The sequence below is a fragment of the Lampris incognitus genome, chromosome 4 (genome assembly GCF_029633865.1).
Source record: "Lampris incognitus isolate fLamInc1 chromosome 4, fLamInc1.hap2, whole genome shotgun sequence".
NCBI lineage: Eukaryota > Metazoa > Chordata > Actinopteri > Lampriformes > Lampridae > Lampris > Lampris incognitus.
Genome location: NC_079214.1, coordinates 6,550,550 through 6,568,209, shown reverse-complemented (window position 1 = coordinate 6,568,209; position 17,660 = coordinate 6,550,550). Strand labels below are relative to the sequence as shown.

At 47.6% G+C, this 17,660-nt stretch overlaps 1 protein-coding gene across 4 annotated transcripts in view; it reads left to right on the top strand.

Annotated features, from left to right (window-relative positions):
* Positions 1 to 15,361: 15,361 nt before the first annotated feature.
* The window catches only part of tcf12 (transcription factor 12), a 169,517-nt gene continuing 167,218 nt past the window's right edge, over positions 15,362 to 17,660 (top strand). For 3 of the 4 annotated variants that reach the window (XR_008810147.1, XM_056278282.1, XM_056278280.1), the window contains exons 1-3: positions 15,362 to 15,487; positions 16,866 to 16,954; positions 17,236 to 17,308. Coding sequence is in view for 3 of the 4 variants with exons in the window: in XM_056278282.1 (XP_056134257.1) it covers positions 16,883 to 16,954; positions 17,236 to 17,308 (145 nt within the window). In the remaining variant the exon portion in view is untranslated. The other variant, XM_056278281.1, reaches the window with a different exon arrangement.

Here is a 17,660-nt window from a genome sequence, read left to right as displayed (position 1 = left end):
TTGGAGGAATATGTGACGTATAACCAACATGAGGCGAAGTGCCTGCCTACGTATCTTATATATTTAGGGCATGATTTAGACATGCCTTGTCAGGATATACATGTATTGAAGTCCCTATCAGGGGCAACTGAGAATAAATGGACAGTTATTTATCTGTTAAAAGTGAAACCTATGCTGGCTTTACGCCTGTAGATTAAATCAGAAAAGTCAAGTACTAATTGCTTCTGAATCACGGTTCCAGTCTCAGAGGGCTTTAGTCACACAGTGAAACACAGATAATGGGGTAAATGACAATAAACAGCAGCCGTTATTTATGAATACCAGGGGGGAACTGGTTAAAGCCGGGGTAGGCAACTTTCTTTCAGTGCTATTTGTCACAAATTGACATCAGTCTTACAGCTATGTGCAATTCAAATAGCTGCAAAAAAAAGTATTTGTGCCAGACGCTGCATCTGTATTCAGGATCTGAAAATCTCACCTGAGCTCATGGTAGGCCTGAAACCAACCAGGAGAGCTTTCTGCAACAGGGCAGAGACTGCCCTGTCAATCATTTGCATGCACAGCTTTTCTACCATTCTTCCTCTTGTTTTTTTGTTGTCACTATGGATCTGGTAGAGTTGGATGGAGGGAGTATTTTGTCAAAATTGCTCACTTCTCCAAGGCTGCCTACCCTAGCATTAACATAGCCAAGGAAGACTAGAACATCCAAGAACACAACCTGTGGTAGAACTGGTTTGTGGCCACATGTACTGATATTTTACTCCGGGACAGTGGTGATTCGTGGTCAAGACTTGTGTTAAAGGGAAACAATCACGATTTTCAACATTATCTACGTATATGGCATAAGGATAACAGTCCATCAGCCGTTATATAATACCGAGCAGTTGTCCGTGCCCCTGAAATTATGCTAAAAAATGTCCACCATTGATGTCACTGGTGGACAATCTATATGTGAAAACTACACTACTTACTTCTTGATTTGCTGCCATCTTCAGTGCGCTACATCGAAAACTTTTGTCCGCAGTTGACTTAAGTACTGAAAGTTTCAGCTTGCCTAAGCAGTGTGAAGGCGCTGCCATCCAGCATCAGCAGAGACGAGAGGAAAGCTCTCACGACTCTCAGTAAGGACAACGCCATCGTCATCATCCTCCCAGCAGGCAAAGGCAGGTGTACTGTTTTATTAAACCAGACGGGCTATCATGAGAAGACTATGATGTTGCTTAGCGACATGAATACTTATGAACCCTGAAATGAGACTCAGGCAGTAGTTACAAGAAAAAGGTGATGGATGATCTGAAGCTGTTAGAACAGGACAATGCTACTGACAGAATGTTAGACCACAGATTATACCCAGGGGAAGCTACACCTACTCTGTATGGGTTACCTAAGATACATAAACAGGATGTGCCATTACGTCCTATTGTTTGCATGATTAACTCAGTGACCGATAGCATCTCTGTTTCTTGCATCTATTCTTAACCCGCTGGTAGGCCGTAATGAACATCACATTCAGAACACTATGGATTTTGTGGCTAAGGTGAGGGACGTCATTATGGAGGAGGATGAAACGATGGTCTCGTGGTACATCTCTCTTCACGTGCGTTCCTGCTGATGAAGCAGTGGAGGTAGTCCGTATGAAATTACAAAATGACCCCACCCTTAGCAATAGGACCACCCTTAACACTGAGCAAGTGTGTCTGCTCCTGAAGCTGTCTTCAGATCACAGACAGGGGACAGTACTCTAGGCAGAGGCATGGGTGTGCCATGGGTTCCCCAGTCTCACCTGTAGTGACCAACTTGTCTATGGGAGAAGTGGAAAAGAGGGCTCTGATCTCCTGTTCAGGGACACCAGAGTTATGGGACAGACGGAATAATGTGCGTTACCAGCATTTTCATGTTATATCTATCTTGTGTTTAAAATGTTTGTTGTCAGCTGTAGCAGTCTGAGAACAGTAATTCCTGTGTTTGCATATATTTTGAGTTGATAATGTCACCATAACACTAGCAGTAAGGAGTAGTTGTAGTTACCAGAAGGCTCCAGCAGGGGGAATGTAGTGCTGTTGAGCTACGTTGAGGGACATCTTGCTTCTTCCCCTCAGTCATTACAGACGGGATCAGAGGAAAGTGTCTGTCATACAAATACTCCCTTTCCAGGTATGAGAAACAGATAAACAGTTCATGTTCACAGGTGTGTCGGTTAAATGTGTACCAGCGCCCTGGAAAGTATTGGTATTCTGGTGTGTCCGTGTATTGTGGAGTAACTCCGTGCGTGTTTAGCGTCGTCGCCTGGAGTGCGGGGAGGTGTGTCGAATGTGTCTGGCTGGGAGAGCTGGCGTTGGATCGGCTGAGGGAGTCTGGTCTGCCGCGCCCGGTGGGCCCATGGACCACGGCCCTGCCCGGTGGGCCCATGGACCACGGCCCTGCCCGGGGCTGTGCCCGAAGAGGAACCCCCGAGGGCGGTTCTGGCGGGTCTTTTTGTCTGTGTTGCACCTCTGGGGGCAACGATGCGTCGTTTCATTACGTGTGCGTAGGCGTCGCAAGCTGAGCCTGCCCCTTTAAGGAGGGGGGCATTGTGGGTAATCTGTGGGGGCGCAGACGCAGCCGTGTGGCGTGTATGTTCTGAGTTTTAGCCGCAGCCCCAGACAGAGAGGAAGATAGCCACCGTTACCAAGTGATGAGTTTATGCATCAGAGGGAGGCTGTGTGTTCAACTGCACCGCAGTGCTGAAATAAAGTGCCCCGTTCTCCACTGCAGAGTTCGCCCGGACTCTCTGCGAAGTTTGCTACCAGCCAGGCTAAGCCAAACAGGCTAGCGAGACGCCAAAGGCTTCCAGCTACGGTTCGGGCCGCGAAGCAGGAGAGGTAACCCAAGGGTATGAAACGAAATGGCAAATGGCCTTCCTGATGATGATGATGAAGTTACTTACATGACGACGAATAAGCTAACTGTGCTAACGTCGTGTATTGCGGACCCACCACGAATAAGCTAACTGTGCTAACGTCGTGTAATGCGGACCCACCACGAATACGCTAAATGTGCTAACGTCGTGTATTGCGGACCGACCACGAATAAGCTAACTGTGCTAACGTGTATTGCGGACCGACCACGAATAAGCTAACTGTGCTAACGTGTATTGCGGACCCACCACGAATAAGCTAACTGTGCTAACGTGGTGTGACGCGGACCGACCACGAATAAGCTAACTGTGCTAACGTGATGTGACGCGGACCGACCACGAATAAGCTAACTGTGCTAACGTCGTGTATGGCGGACCCACCACGAATAAGCTAAATGTGCTAACGTCGTGTATTGCGGACCGACCACGAATAAGCTAACTGTGCTAACGTGTATTGCGGACCCACCACGAATAAGCTAACTGTGCTAACGTGGTGTGACGCGGACCGACCACGAATAAGCTAACTGTGCTAACGTCGTGTAACGCGGACCCACCACGAATAAGCTAACTGTGCTAACGTGTATTGCGGACCCACCACGAATAAGCTAACTGTGCTAACGTGGTGTGACGCGGACCGACCACGAATAAGCTAACTGTGCTAACGTCGTGTAACGCGGACCCACCACGAATAAGCTAACTGTGCTAACGTCGTGTATGGCGGACCCACCACGAATAAACTAACTGTGCTAACGTCGTGTATTGCGGATCCACCGCGAATAAGCTAACTGTGCTAACGTCGTGTATTGCGGACCCACCGCGAATAAGCTAACTGTGCTAACGTCGTGTATTGCGGACCCACCGCGAATAAGCTAACTGTGCTAACGTCGTGTATTGCGGACCCACCGCGAATAAGCTAACTGCGTTGACGTCGTGTATTGCGGACCCACCACGAATAAGCTAACTGCGCTAACGTCGTGTATCGCGGACCCACCACGAATAAGCTAACCGTGCTCCCGTCACTGCCGGGCGGGGCTTCAACCCGGAACGTTTTGAGTGTAGCCCCGAATATAATGTTAAATTTAAGCCTCGGCGTGAGGCCCGACAAAAACCGTAACGCGTGTGAACGTCCGATAGTCGTAACAAAAAGAAAGCAGTCATAGTCAAAGTAAAGGAGGTCTCTAAACCAACTCCTCGCATGCGTGGGAGGGTCTGATGGTCAGCGCTGAGTGACGTCACACAAGTTAAAGCGGGAAGAGACGCCCGGGTAGCGTAACGGTCTATTCCGTTGCCTAGCAACACGGGATCGCTGGGTCGAATCCCCGTGTTACCTCCGGCTTGGTCGGGCGTCGCTACGGACACAGTTGGCCGTGTCTGCGGGTGGGAAGTCGGATGTGGGTATTTGTCCTGGTCGCTGCAGTAGCGCCTCCTCTGGTCAGTCGGGGCGCCCTGGAGCAGCGGCTGGGACAGCTCAAAAAGAGCGGGGTAATTGGCCAGATACAACTGGGGAGAAAGGGGGGGGTTTAAAAAATAAAGCGGGGAGAGACGAGTAGAGGAGAAAAAACCAACTAAATCACTTTGGATCTTTCCAAAAGAGAAGGAAGGGTAAGAATGTAGTAACTTTTCAGTAATGGTTGTTTATTTATGGTGTTGTAAACTACTAATAAGACACGTTAGTCCCTAGCTAATGGGTCTGACCCTTTAGCCCAGCGGTCCTTAACCTTTTTTGCGCCACGGACCGGTTTAATGTCAGACAATATTTTCACGGACCGGCCTTTAAGGTGTGGCGGATAAATACACAAAGTAAAATGATACGACCGGCATAAAAACTGGTATTTTCTAAATATAATAATAAACGTGAATCCACTGTATACTCGTATGCAACTTTATTAGCAGCGTCCTCGTAACATCGCGCCAACAACATAACATGAGTAACATCCTCTCTGCCCCCAACACTCTCTGGTCGCCATGGTAACATTTAAACGTGCCTTCAAAATAAGATGCAACACAAAAACAAATATAAATTGCATGAAAATGCAACTCACCATAACGCTAAATCAGTGGGAGCCCTGAGCTTGTTTCTCTGCAACGAGACGGTCCCATCTAGGGGTAATGGGACACAATGACACCCGAAGTGTGTTGCTTATGTCCAGTCTACTCCGTCATTTTGTTTTGGTTGCTGTCACTGCAGAAAATCCCGCTTCACACAAATAGGATGTCAGAAATGGCGACAGGGTTTTCAGTGCTGTTGTGGCGATCTCAGGGTATTCTGCCGTGACTTTAATCCAGAACTCCGGCAGAGTTGCCGTCTCCAACATACTTTTAAGGTTGACATGGGTCGCGGATCCATTCCTTGGCAGTTCGTGGGTCTTTTGTGGTTGGGAAGTAGCGCTCAAACTCTTTTAAAAGCAAAGACAGGTGATCGTGCACCAGCTGGGAGAATGAAGGCTCGGTCTCAGTCTCTTCCAAAATCCCCGCGAATGTTTGAAACATGTCAAATATACCTCTGTTCACGCGCCGTCCCCACAAATCCAGCTTGGCTTTAAATGCAGCTACTTTAACTGCCAACTTGAAGACAGTTGTCATTTCCCCCAGAAGTGACCGATTGAGTTCATTGAGCAGGTTGAATATGTCGCACAAGTAAGCGAGTTTTGCGACCCATTACTCGTCACTGAAATGTGCTGCCAGCGGTGACTTTTTTTCTGAGAGAAATCTCTGCAGCGGCTCTCGTAATTCAAACACTCTGGCCAGCGATGTCCCTCGGGATAACCATCTTATTTCTGTGTATAAGAGAAGGTGTCTGTACTCCGCGTCCGTCTCCTCACAAAGCTGCTCGAACAGGCGCGAGTTAAGGGCGCGTGCTCTGACGTGGTTAATAACTTTAACGACGTCATTCAAAACGCTGTTAAGTTCCGGTGGTATTTTTCGGCTAGCCAGCATTTCCCTGTGAATGACACAATGCGTAGACTCACATTCAGGTGCAACCTCCTTAATCCGAGTAGTTAAACCAGACAGCCGTCCGGTCATGGCAGCAGCTCCGTCTGTGCATATGCCGACACAAAAGGACCATTTCAGTTTTCCTGATATATAATCATCCAGCGACTTGAATAGTTCTGCGGCTGTGGTTTTGGTTGGCAACGATAGTGCACATAACATATCCTCATGCACATCCTCCTGATAAAGATATCGCACATAAACAAGTAGTGTTGCCTTGTTGTCAATATCTGTAGACTCGTCAACCTGGAGTGCGTACCACGGTGATGTATTAATCCTCTCCAACAATTGTGTTTCAATGTCCTCTGCTATTTCCTCAATGTGCCGAGTGACAGTGCTGGCCGAAAGAGGCACCTGTGCTATCTTTTTAACCGCAGCCTCTCCTAGAAGTTCACGGCAAATGTCTTTAGTGGCAGGCAGGATCAATTCTTCACCAATGGTGAATGGCTTCTTAGCCTTAGCAATACGATTAGCCACCAAGTATGATGCTCTCAGTGCACTCGCATTTGTTGATGTGGTGGCCCTCAGTAATTGCTTCTGTCCTTCTTGTTCATGCTTTTTTCTTCCAAAATGCTCCGAAGGCTTGTCTTTTAATGCAGGGTGCTTGGTCTCCAAGTGGCGAAGCCGTTTTGAAGGCTTCGTTGCCTCATTAGAGAGCCGGTCGCCGCACATTATGCAGAGCGGGCTTGCTGCGCGGGAATCACCTGTCGCGATAAATCCATATTTTAAGTAGGACTCCTGGTATTGTCTGTTAAATGCAGCTTTCTTTTTCTTGGAAGTCGTAGGCTCTTCTTCTGTCTCCTCACCGGGCCTTTTCCCCTTCGCAAAGAAACTTTCCAAAGACGTTTGTTTTTTACTCATTTCGCTAGCTTGTGGGTTGAATTTTAGCGGCAACGTATCACGTGACCGAGACAAGCGTCAAGAGTGAGTCATAGACGGATGTAACAGAGGGAATCCGGTCATTTTTCAAAATAAAACATCGTTCAGACTCGGATGACAAATAAAACGGAAATAATGTAAGTTATTTATTCTTTCTCTGCGGCCCAGTACCAAATGACCCACGTACCGGTCCGCGGCCCGGGGGTTGGGGACCGCTGCTTTAGCCGAGCGGTTAGTGATGTCGCCTTGTGGTGCAGTACACCCCGTATCAAATCCCTCACCGGGCAAGAAAATAGCCGGTTACATTGGTGGCAGCGGTGGGATCCGGAAGTGTGCAGATCCTCAGAAGTCTCTTCGGAGCGCGGGAATAACAAAGCGCGAGGGCGCGCTTCCGGGGAGGGTGACGACTGTAAACTACTAATAAGACACGTTAGTTCCTCGCTAACGGGTCTGACCCTTTAGCCGAGCGGTTAGTGGTGTCGCCTTGTGGTGCAGTACACCCCGTATCGAATCCCGCACCGGACAAGAAAATAACCGGTTACAGTATGAATTGGATTCAACACCTACAATCATGATGAAGAGAAATCCTCTTCATCATGATTGTAGGTGCCGTTTAGCTAGCGGGCCATAGCTACTCGTCTGGTCCCACAGCATACTTTTATTATCCTTTAACAGGGTTTTTCGCGTATATAAATCAAACTTTCATAAAACGAACCAAAGCGGTAACGACTCATTAATTTTACTATAGGCACAAACAAAAGTTAACCATCATATTGATTTAAATCTAAATGAACTTCAAGTAAATGACCAATTAACTTTACGCCACTGTGTGGGGGTATTGTTTAGATACTACCACAGTTAGATCATGTAATGTAATTAGAATGCAACCCAGTCCAATTATGAGTTTCATTTAAGTTGATTTCATGGTTTTGCAGAGGGCAGCAAAGACAAGGTCCAGACCGAAGAGCAGTAGCTGCAGCAGAGTCGGAATCAGGCCTGCAAACTGGTAACAACAATTTGGTGTTACTTTGTGTGTTTGTGTCAGAGTGAGGCAGTTTTGATTAGCTAAAATGCTAATGCTACTCGTGCCTGTACATTGGAATGAATTTTGTCAATTGCAAATGTCAGTATAGACGGGTCAATGTCATGGTGTACCTTTTAAAGTTGCACCGAAATAACATGTTTTCGTTTTAGCTTATTTTATCATGCCCTACAAAGTTGAAAAATTATTTTTTATTGAAATCACATTATTTTGACTTTCTGAAAAATATATAAAAATATAACTCTTTTGTGGGGACTTCATTGTAGCGTGTATCACAAGGTACATGACAGAGTAGCAGCAAACAACAGTTTCTGAGGTACACATTTCAATTTTTCAATGATTAAGACATGTACTTTGGATGTAAATAAGGTGCCAGAGTGTGTTATAAAAAGCATCAAAATAGAGCTTGTTTATCAAAAAAGCCCTGAATGTCCTCAAATCCTAGAAACGCCCTGACTATGCTAACCTCATGTAATGCTAACTGTCATCTATAGAGTAGTGTGGAGGGAAAAACCGTACAGCAGGCACTGTAGTTTGGTGACTATTCTGTATGCGTTTGCTGAAATGTCTGTTATTCAGTCAGTGGACTGTTGGTGTTGCAGCTTATAAAGTATGAGTTAGTGTTATCAGTACAATATAAATGAGCTGTTAGCACAGTTTATTTTGTGAATTACTGCAGTATGCTGTGCTTGTATATTGCTTTATTGAGATTTCAGTCTATCCCAGACTCACCATAACCGGTCACGGCCAGAGCGTCCACGGGGTAAGGCATTCATTAGGCCACCCTTACCCGAGGGATAGTGGGTGTAGATCGGTGTAGTGTTTGGGGACTCGTCGTTCTCCGGCAACCCCTCTGGCCCATCCAGGCGCCTGCAGCCAAGCAACTGAAAGCATTCTCCCTACATCTCCTTCGTGGCCTGAAGGTAATGCAATCCATGCGAGGCTTCAGCGTGTAAAATAGCGAGAGCAGCCAACGCGAGTTTGAAGGAAGCTGGTGTTACAACTATCTCCTTCCTGTGGAAACATGAGCCAGGGGAGTTATTCGACAAGAGTTCCGGCCATATGCCATTGGGTGGGATAAGGGGAAAAACTAGACATACATTTATAAAAGAAAAAGAGATTTCAGTCATCACAGACGTGACCAGAGGAAAGTTTGTGTCCGTGCAGATTTCATATAAATACTCCCTTTTCAGAGCTTTTACGTTGTGTTCAGATGAACTGATTCAACCTTCTTTGAGTATCTCCTTCATTTGCCAAACAAAGAAATAGCGTGTTACCGCCACCATCTGACCCTTTGTAGCAATGACTACCCTGGTTATATTCTGCCGCGCTTTATGATGGACAGCTTCTCGCCCACCTTCGACTATACCCGATCAGAAAAAGTATGAATGACTTTGCTGTCCAATGTCATGGGATAACTTGTCTTACAAACTTATTTGTTTGGAAGCTTCCCTAAGTAACACTTCATGAGACCTTAAATGGTTAAAATAGAGTTAGCCTAAGTGTCACATCTTGAAGCCTATTTTTATGCATATGTTGTGGCTAGGCACAGGAATGGTTAACATAATTCACATTCCATTATTGTTGTACCCCTTACGGGTGTTCCCTTTAAAGAGTAGAATTGATGCACTAGTTGATGAGGTAATCGGACCGTGCCTATTATGAAAATGCTTCTGGTACAACAAGTGAAGTGGATTCGGCGAAGTTAAAAAGCACAATGTTGTACTTTGAGTTTTGTTTGCACAAACTCTGCATTGGTGTCCCCGATGCTCTTGGACGATTCCAGAGTTACACTACAGCATGGCAACTAGTGCAGTCTTGATGAAATTACCAGAGTTTTGGGAGCAACAAGCCACAGCATGGTTTGCTCAAGCCGAACCCCAGTTTGCGCTAAGAGATGTCAGCGTGGACGACACAATACACTATTACGTCTTCAAATTACTCAGCAGTTCCAGTGCGGCCAGGGTGGTGAGCTTCATAGAAGATCCTCCAAGTGACAAATATATTACTTGGAAAAATTATCTCTTAGGCCAGACAGAACCCAAGCACATGAGGCAACTGCTTTCTCTGCCCGGTCTTGGTGAGTTTAAACCTTTGGAGTTGTTGGAGTGTGTAGGCGCTGTTGGGCAACCTTGAGCCTTATTTCATATTCAGGGAGCTGTTCCTACAACAGCTGCCCCAACATGTTTGTACAGCCCTGGCAAACACACCTGTGAAAGAGTTATCATGAGCTGGTTAAAGAGGCTGACAAGTTCCGTTCAGCCATGCAAAGTGCTATGGTGTCCGTGCCTCTCGTCATCTCCATCAATCCTGCAGCCTGTCCTAAGGCCACAGCTCAGCAAGTTACTTCCGGGTCATGCTTTTATCATGGACAATTTGGTACAAAGGCCAAAAAGTGTCACCCACATTGAAGTTTCAGTGACACAGGAGATGCTAAGGGCAGGGGCCTAGTAAACATGGTGGGCGCCACCCACTCAGGCAAGACACCATTTCAGGATGGTGTTTCCTGGTGGACTGGACATGGGCACTCAATGTCTTCCTTATGTTGACCTTCAAGATTAGAGCAGGAGAGAATGGCCCCACACTTGAGACCACTAACATAGCATGTTACGGAACTACGCTAGAGATGGGCAGACCTGTGCTTCAAGAGACGATAGGTCACTTGGCAGTTTGTTGTGGCACAAGTGACAATGCCCTTGCTCGCAGCTGACTTTCTATGTGCTATGGGCCTTTGGGTGGACATTAAGAACCGCAGCCCCGAGGATGCAACTAACTTCGACTCTCTCCCTTGTACAGTCAATAGCTGCCACGCAACAAAGCTATCCAGTGCACTTGTAACCTCCTGCGAGTTCAACCGTTTGCTGGGGCAGTTCCCTGACCTCACCATGCCCAACTTTTCCACGGACAACACCAAACATGGGATATAGCATCACATATTCACAACAGGTCTGCCTGTCCATGCTTGGGCCCATCGCCTCAATCCTGCAATGCTCACTGTTAATAAGGCTGAGTTTGACAACATAGAATGGCTTGGTATTGTCCGCCCCGCCAATCAAGTGATTGAGGTGCCCGAGTGGCGGTTTATCCACATAAACATGGACCTGGTAGGGCCTCTTCCTCCCTCTGGCTGATTTACCTACCTGCTCACCATGGTAGACAGGACCACCAGATGGCCGGAGGCTGTCCAGCTGTCATCAACGACAGCTGCTGATGTAGCTTGAACTTTCATGGGGACCTGGGTTACTCGGTTTGGCGTGCCACGCAACAGTTCCTCCGGCCACGGGCCCCAGTTCACCTTGGAGCTCTGGGCATGGGTTGCCCAAAGCCGAGAAAAAAGGCATCATTGCACCACAGCTTTCCACCTGCAGGCGAATGGTCTTTGAGCGTTCCCACCACTCAATGAAGGCTGCCCTGAGAGCCAACTTCAAGGACGGAGGCTGGCATGATCACCTTCCATGGACACTGCCGGGACTCGGTACAGACCCGAAAGAGGACTTGCAGTCCTCGTCTGCTGAGCTGGTGTACGGACAACCTCTCCCAGTGCCGGGGGATTTCATCCTGGATGCTATTACCCTTTGGTCTGTGTCTGTCCAATGTTCCATTCATCTGAACAATGTGGAAGTATTCACACCAGTGCCTACTTTTCTATATGGCGTACCCCGGTCCCAAGTTCTGACCAGCCTAGGCACGTCACAGTTTGTTCTCATCTGGCATGACACTCAGCGAAGCCCCATCAATCACCCTACGACGGACCTTTCAGAGTCTTGGAAATGGGCAATAACACTTTTGTAGTCAGTGTCAGGGGCAAGCCCGACCACCTCTCTGTGGATTAGCTCAAGCCTGCTCATTTAGAACTGGCTGTGTCCCGGCATGGAGACCATCCCCTGGACTACATTCCATCTGGGCAGCAGGGGGCCCTGTGCAAGGAGTGAGCTGCCCCTCCTGTGCATGCCAGGGTGCTCAGAACGCAGGCTGGGAGAGTCAGCCAGGCTCCAGCCAAACTAACAATGCCAGTTTTTGTGAATTTTTTTGGGGGGGGTGGGGGGTGGCTAGGCACAGGAATGGTAAACTTGATTCACATTCTATCATTGTTGTTCTCTTTATGGGTGTTCCCTTTAAAGAGTGGAGTTGGTGCGTTAGTTGATGAGGTAATTAGACCATGCCTGTTATGAAAATGCTTCTGCTGCAACATGGCTAAGTTGAAAAAGCATGATGTTGTAGATCAGAATCATGTTTATTGGCCATATAGGTTTGCACATACATGGAATTTGATTCTGGTTTTGTGGCTCTCTGTGTATTTAACATAGAATGACAACACAACAATTTTCAGATATATACACAAGGATTGCCTTATACAGGTGAAATAAGAGGTGATGAAGTGCAATGGTGCAGAGAATATATCAGAGATGCTGAAATAGATGTTAGCAGGTTACTTGCATACATGCCTGAGGTAGGCGGACATGACAGAGCGTACATGTCCAATGTACAGTATATACAAAAGGGTTGGATTTATTTGAAAATAGTTTAGTTTGTATTTTGATTGCGCTAACTCCTACACATATTCTAAAATAATATATATATAAAAACGAGTATAAATACATACAAAACACAAGAACGTATGGAATCTTCTGAATCCCCTTTCCCAAAGATGCAACACAGTTACTCAAGCCCCACATGGCAGAGCAGTGACCAATATAGACCTGACTTCACGGCGCTCCTCTGGCAGCAGGCGGAGGAAGAAGTAGTTCCGACACACGGCGCTGCAAAATAGATCTGCAATTTTCTGATTCTCAGTGGTCGCCAAAAATTAATGTGTTCCAACATGAGAGAAATACTCGCATGCTTCCCTGATATCATACATCACAAAGATGCATCTGGAAGCTGATAATCTCTGTATCTGACATAGCTGAGATTTCCCTTTCCACCATGTCATTACTAAAAACCGAGCAGACGAGACTTGTTTTTGGCCTTGAACATTTCTCCAGACAAATTCAGCTTTTCTGGTGCTCTTTTAAACGTGACTCCACCTGCTCATTGAGTCATCTTCTTTGATATCATCTGCATTCACAACTGTAATGGCTTTTTCCCCCCCTCATGGCTTGGCAGACATTCAGGTTGTGCAGATTTCTGCTGGAAGGTTACCAGTGAAGGCTTCACACATAAATCACATTACCATATTGTCAGACTGTTTGTGTGCAGCTTTAGTACAGGTTTTAAGATTCATTATTTGGTGTTGGTGGAGGTGTGGTCCCTGGTCACATTTTAGAACATAAACCCGAGAAAATGGAGAAACGTTTGCGGTCCTTGAGGACTTTCTTGGATAAACACATTACACATGTTTAAGGTGAATCGGATTGTTGGTAAAGAGGTATTTATGAAATTTTTAAAGGTTTTTCTAATGGTTGTCATGCTATCAGAGGTGTCCGGTGTGTTATGTATTCTCACAGAGTTGAAACCCCAGTAGAAAGTTCTTGAATGGCAAGACTTTTTGATTCTCTCGAAATAAAAATTAATAAATCGGTCTCGGCTTTGCCCTGGTAAACTAGCGAATAATTGTTGTTAGACTGAGCAAAGTAGTTACACATGAATGTTCCAGATCTACACAATACTTTGGCAGGAATCCCAGATGGCAAAACTGCTGTGGCCCGGACCTGTCCCACACCGACACTTTCATCCGGCTCACATACCATGTGGGATGATGGCACTTGGGCGGTCCGCTCCTGTTTGCCAGATCTGGGCCAGAACCAAGCCACAGCAATGCCGCATGTGCCACATATTTGCCAAAGGTGGCCCATATTTGTTTTGTGATATTTGGGCCATATTCACCATTTACCACACAGGCCACTTCTTGGTCACCAGATTACATGTTGCGAAGAGCACCGCATCTTTGCCAAAAAAAGGCCCACATTTGATATTTGGCCCATATTATACATGTGGGCCACTTCAGGCTCACATCCATTTTGTCAGGGCCAGAAGGCCAGCAGCGCCGCATCATTGCCTAAAGTGGCCCACATCCGGATGCTGTCTGGGATTTAAACAAGAAAGATACTGTTGATATGCCTGAAATAATGTTTTTTTTCTGTTATCATTATGTGCTTTTGCATTTCTAGAGTCTGCATTACAATATAGTGTCATTGGTCCAAATTAAAATAATGATCATGGTGCTATTTTTTTTTGTACACAACCCTGATATTGCAGGCAAGAGCATAGCATTTTATTATTAAACACAAGTAATCCTAAAGTATCTGAATAACATTACTGATAAAGCATCCAAAACAGAAGAGCCTGCACTTTCCAAACATGCAGTAAAGACTGGAATCTCCGCTGCAGGTGGCTTGGGTCGCCGGATTGGTTCGTCGACATGGTCTTTATTAACGGGGTAAAAGTCACGGATTTTCATATGATAGTTTGGTATGAAAATAAAAACTGACAGGTGGATTGGTGCAGCATCAGCAGCAATGCGGACGTTGTACCGGACCGTTGTGGTGATGAGGGAGCTGAGCCGGAAGGCAAAGCTCTCAATTTACCTGTCGGTCTTCGTTCCAACCCTCACCTATGGTCATGAACTTTAGGTAGTGACCGAAAGGGTGAGATCACGGATACAAGGGGCTGAAATGAGTTTCCTTCGTAGGGTGTCTGGGCTCGGCCTTAGGGTGAGGCGCTCGGACATGCGGAGGGAGCTCGGAGTAGAGCCGTTGCTCCTTCTCGTCGAAAGGAGCCAGTTGAAGTGGTTCGGGCATCTAAGGATGCCTCCTGTTCGTCCTCCTTTGGAGATTTACTGGGCATGGGGTCTCCATGGGAGGAGACCCCGGGGTAGACCCAGAACTCGCTGGAGGGACTACATGTCCAGTCTGGCCTGGGGACGTCTCCAGGAGGAGCTGGAGGGCGTTGCTGGGGAGAGGGACGTCTGGAGTGCCCTACTTTGCTTGCTGCCACCACGACCCGACCCCAGAGAAGCGGCTGATAATGAATGAATAAATAAAAACTTTCAGGTTTATTTACATTTTTTCCGCAATTGTACTTGGCCAATTACCCCTCTGCTGATCCGGGGAGGGCTGCAGACTACCACATGCCTCCTCCGATACACGTGGAGTCACCAGCCGCTTCTTTTCACCTGGCGGTGAGGAGTTTCGCCAGGAGCGCGTGGGAGGATCACGCTATTCCTCCCAGTAGCCTGCCTACCCCCCCCCCCCGAACAGGCGCCAGGACCAACCAGAGGAGGCGCTAGTGCAGCGACAAGGACACACACACCCACATCCGGCTTCCCACCCGCAGACACGGTGTACCAAGCCGGAGGTAACGCAGGGATTCGAACCGCCGATCCCGTGTTGGTATGCAACGGAATGGACCGCTACGCCATCCGGACGCCCCGGGTTTATTTCCATCTTAACATCCACAGATAACCCTCCGTATGGAGTCCTATGAGCAAACGGCCCTTTAACTAAGCTTGACCAAAACACAAACGATGTATTTAAGAGCCCCGCCTCGTGCAAGAAGCAGCCCGGGTGGAAAACTCGTCATAAACGCGGCAGAAGTGTAACTGAAACGACGACCCGGGCTCCGTCCGGGACGCGCGGCAGGGGAACGGCGTCAGCGGTTCCGGCGGAGGGATACGAGAAGCGACGCCGCCGCGGTGCTGCGGCTTCGGCAAAGCAAAAATGTCCGCCTAAGGGAAACTCGTAAGTCACATATATAGAGGCTCTTTTTCCAGGTGTCGCCGCGTTTAACCGCTATTCCCCCCCTTTTTCCCGAGGCGCGTTACAGGAACACGAGGCTTCTGTCGCCGCACCCGATCGCCCTAGTCGGGATTTAATTCGGATAAAGGTAAAAAAAAAAAAATACCGCCGGGAGTTTGGACCGCTGAGAGAAGTTGGGAGTTTTAAGGAAAGAGACCCATCGCGACGCGGAGCCGCGGCGCGAGGCTCTCCGCTCGCCGTATCTGAGCGCGCGCGCGCCTCAAACGGCACTTGTTGTTTTAGACGCGCGACTCGCGGCTCGCCGTCTCTCGCGCCGTAACGCCTGCGCCGACCCAACGGCGCTGCGGTCGCTCCGGCCAGTCACTGCCGAGCTGGAACCCGAGCCCTGCTCTTTACCCCCGGCTACACGGATAACGTCGGTTCGGCCGTACGCCAGGCTAACCGCAGCTAGCGTCGCTCAACGTTACGCTTGCGCGATGTGCCGTCGTAAAGCCGCTCCGGCGGAGCGCGAGCGGAGCCCGTGGTGCTGTAGTCGCGTCGTTACAGCGCGCCGCCAAGTAACGGGACGTTACAGCGAGACACGGTCACCGGAAACAGCCGAGCCGGTTGTAGCGGTGCACTGATAAGTAACGGAACGTTACAGCGAGACATGGTCACCGGAAACAGCTGAGCTGCTAAGTAACGGGACGTTACAGCGAGACATGGTCACCGGAAACAGCCGAGCCGGTTGTAGCGGCGCGCTGCTAAGTAACGGGACGTTACAGCGAGACATGGTCACCGGAAACAGCCGAGCCGGTTGTAGCGGCGCGCCGCTAAGTAACGGAACGTTACCTTATTTACGTTAGTAACGCGACGCCGGAGGTCCCGGTGGTAATGACCCCTAACATCCACCCAACATCAAGTAACATCATGAAATCTTAACTTGACGGCTCTTTTGCCATAGCTGGACTCACTACTTATTACAGTCAGACACCAAGCAACAGTGTCTCCTGGCCAGGCCACCGTTGCTTGGGATGTTTTATGTAGGATTTAGTTTAAATACTTGCGAGAGTGTTAAACGAGTTTACTGCCTGATTTTATGTGTTGTGCTCTTATACCGTTACTTGTCTGTTTGTTCGGCTGCGTCTGTGTTTGTCTACCTGTCCAGCTTTCCTCAAATGATCTTTCATGGATGTGGTAATACTGTTATTTTCTCCACCGATCATAATCTTCGCTCTGCTCCACAGCCAACTTAAAGTTGGAGCTCCACCGTGGCGGTCTTTATTCAAACATCCTTTTAAATATTTGTAGTGAGCCAGTAATTGAGGAAACACTGAAAATCCCTGACAAAAGTACCCTGATGAGTTTGTGCTCTCCTCAGGTTTTTCGATCGCCAGGATGAATCCTCAACAGCGGATTGCCGCTATTGGAACAGACAAGGAATTAAGTGACTTGCTGGATTTTAGTGCGGTAGGATGGCTGTTTTTCAGTTTTACGTTTGTGATGTGTTGTTCTGATGGCTTAAAGTGATCTTTTTAACAACCAGGCTATTGAGTTTGTTGATTTCGGGGCAGGTGTTAGGCTGTTTACAGCAAACAAAATCCTATGAACTGATATTTACAGCTATTCATTGTTACGAGAGTGGATTACTTTAACATTATTTTCTATTGACGTTGATGGTGTGAATTCATGTCTTGTATTGCTGAGATATTGTGCTGACTTTAATTCTAAAAATTGTTTTTCCTTTATAGATGTTTTCTCCACCGGTAAGCGGGGGGAAAAACAGGCCTACCACCCTCGGAAGCAGTCAGTTCAGTGCATCAGGTAGGTCTACAAACCTACGTTGATAAACACTGTGCTGGTTAGTCTGTCTTCATCGCTCTGTGTGTTGCATATATAACTCCACTCTTTGGTTTTGACATTGTTGACTATTGCCATTGCTTCTTGGAGTGGGTCTGGGTTAACTTCCTACCAAGGGGGACGGAGGAATGGGGCTTGATTTCAAACCGAGCGTGTTATGCGTTTCCCACCTCTGTGTGATGCTTGTCTGCTCAGTGCACATCTGGTGCTTGAAACATGAGCTCTCCACCTGGAATTGCGGCAGAGTACTGTGGTAAAGATGCTGAACAAAGAGCGGTTTAGGCCTACTGGAGACATTTGTGAAATGTTTATTGAT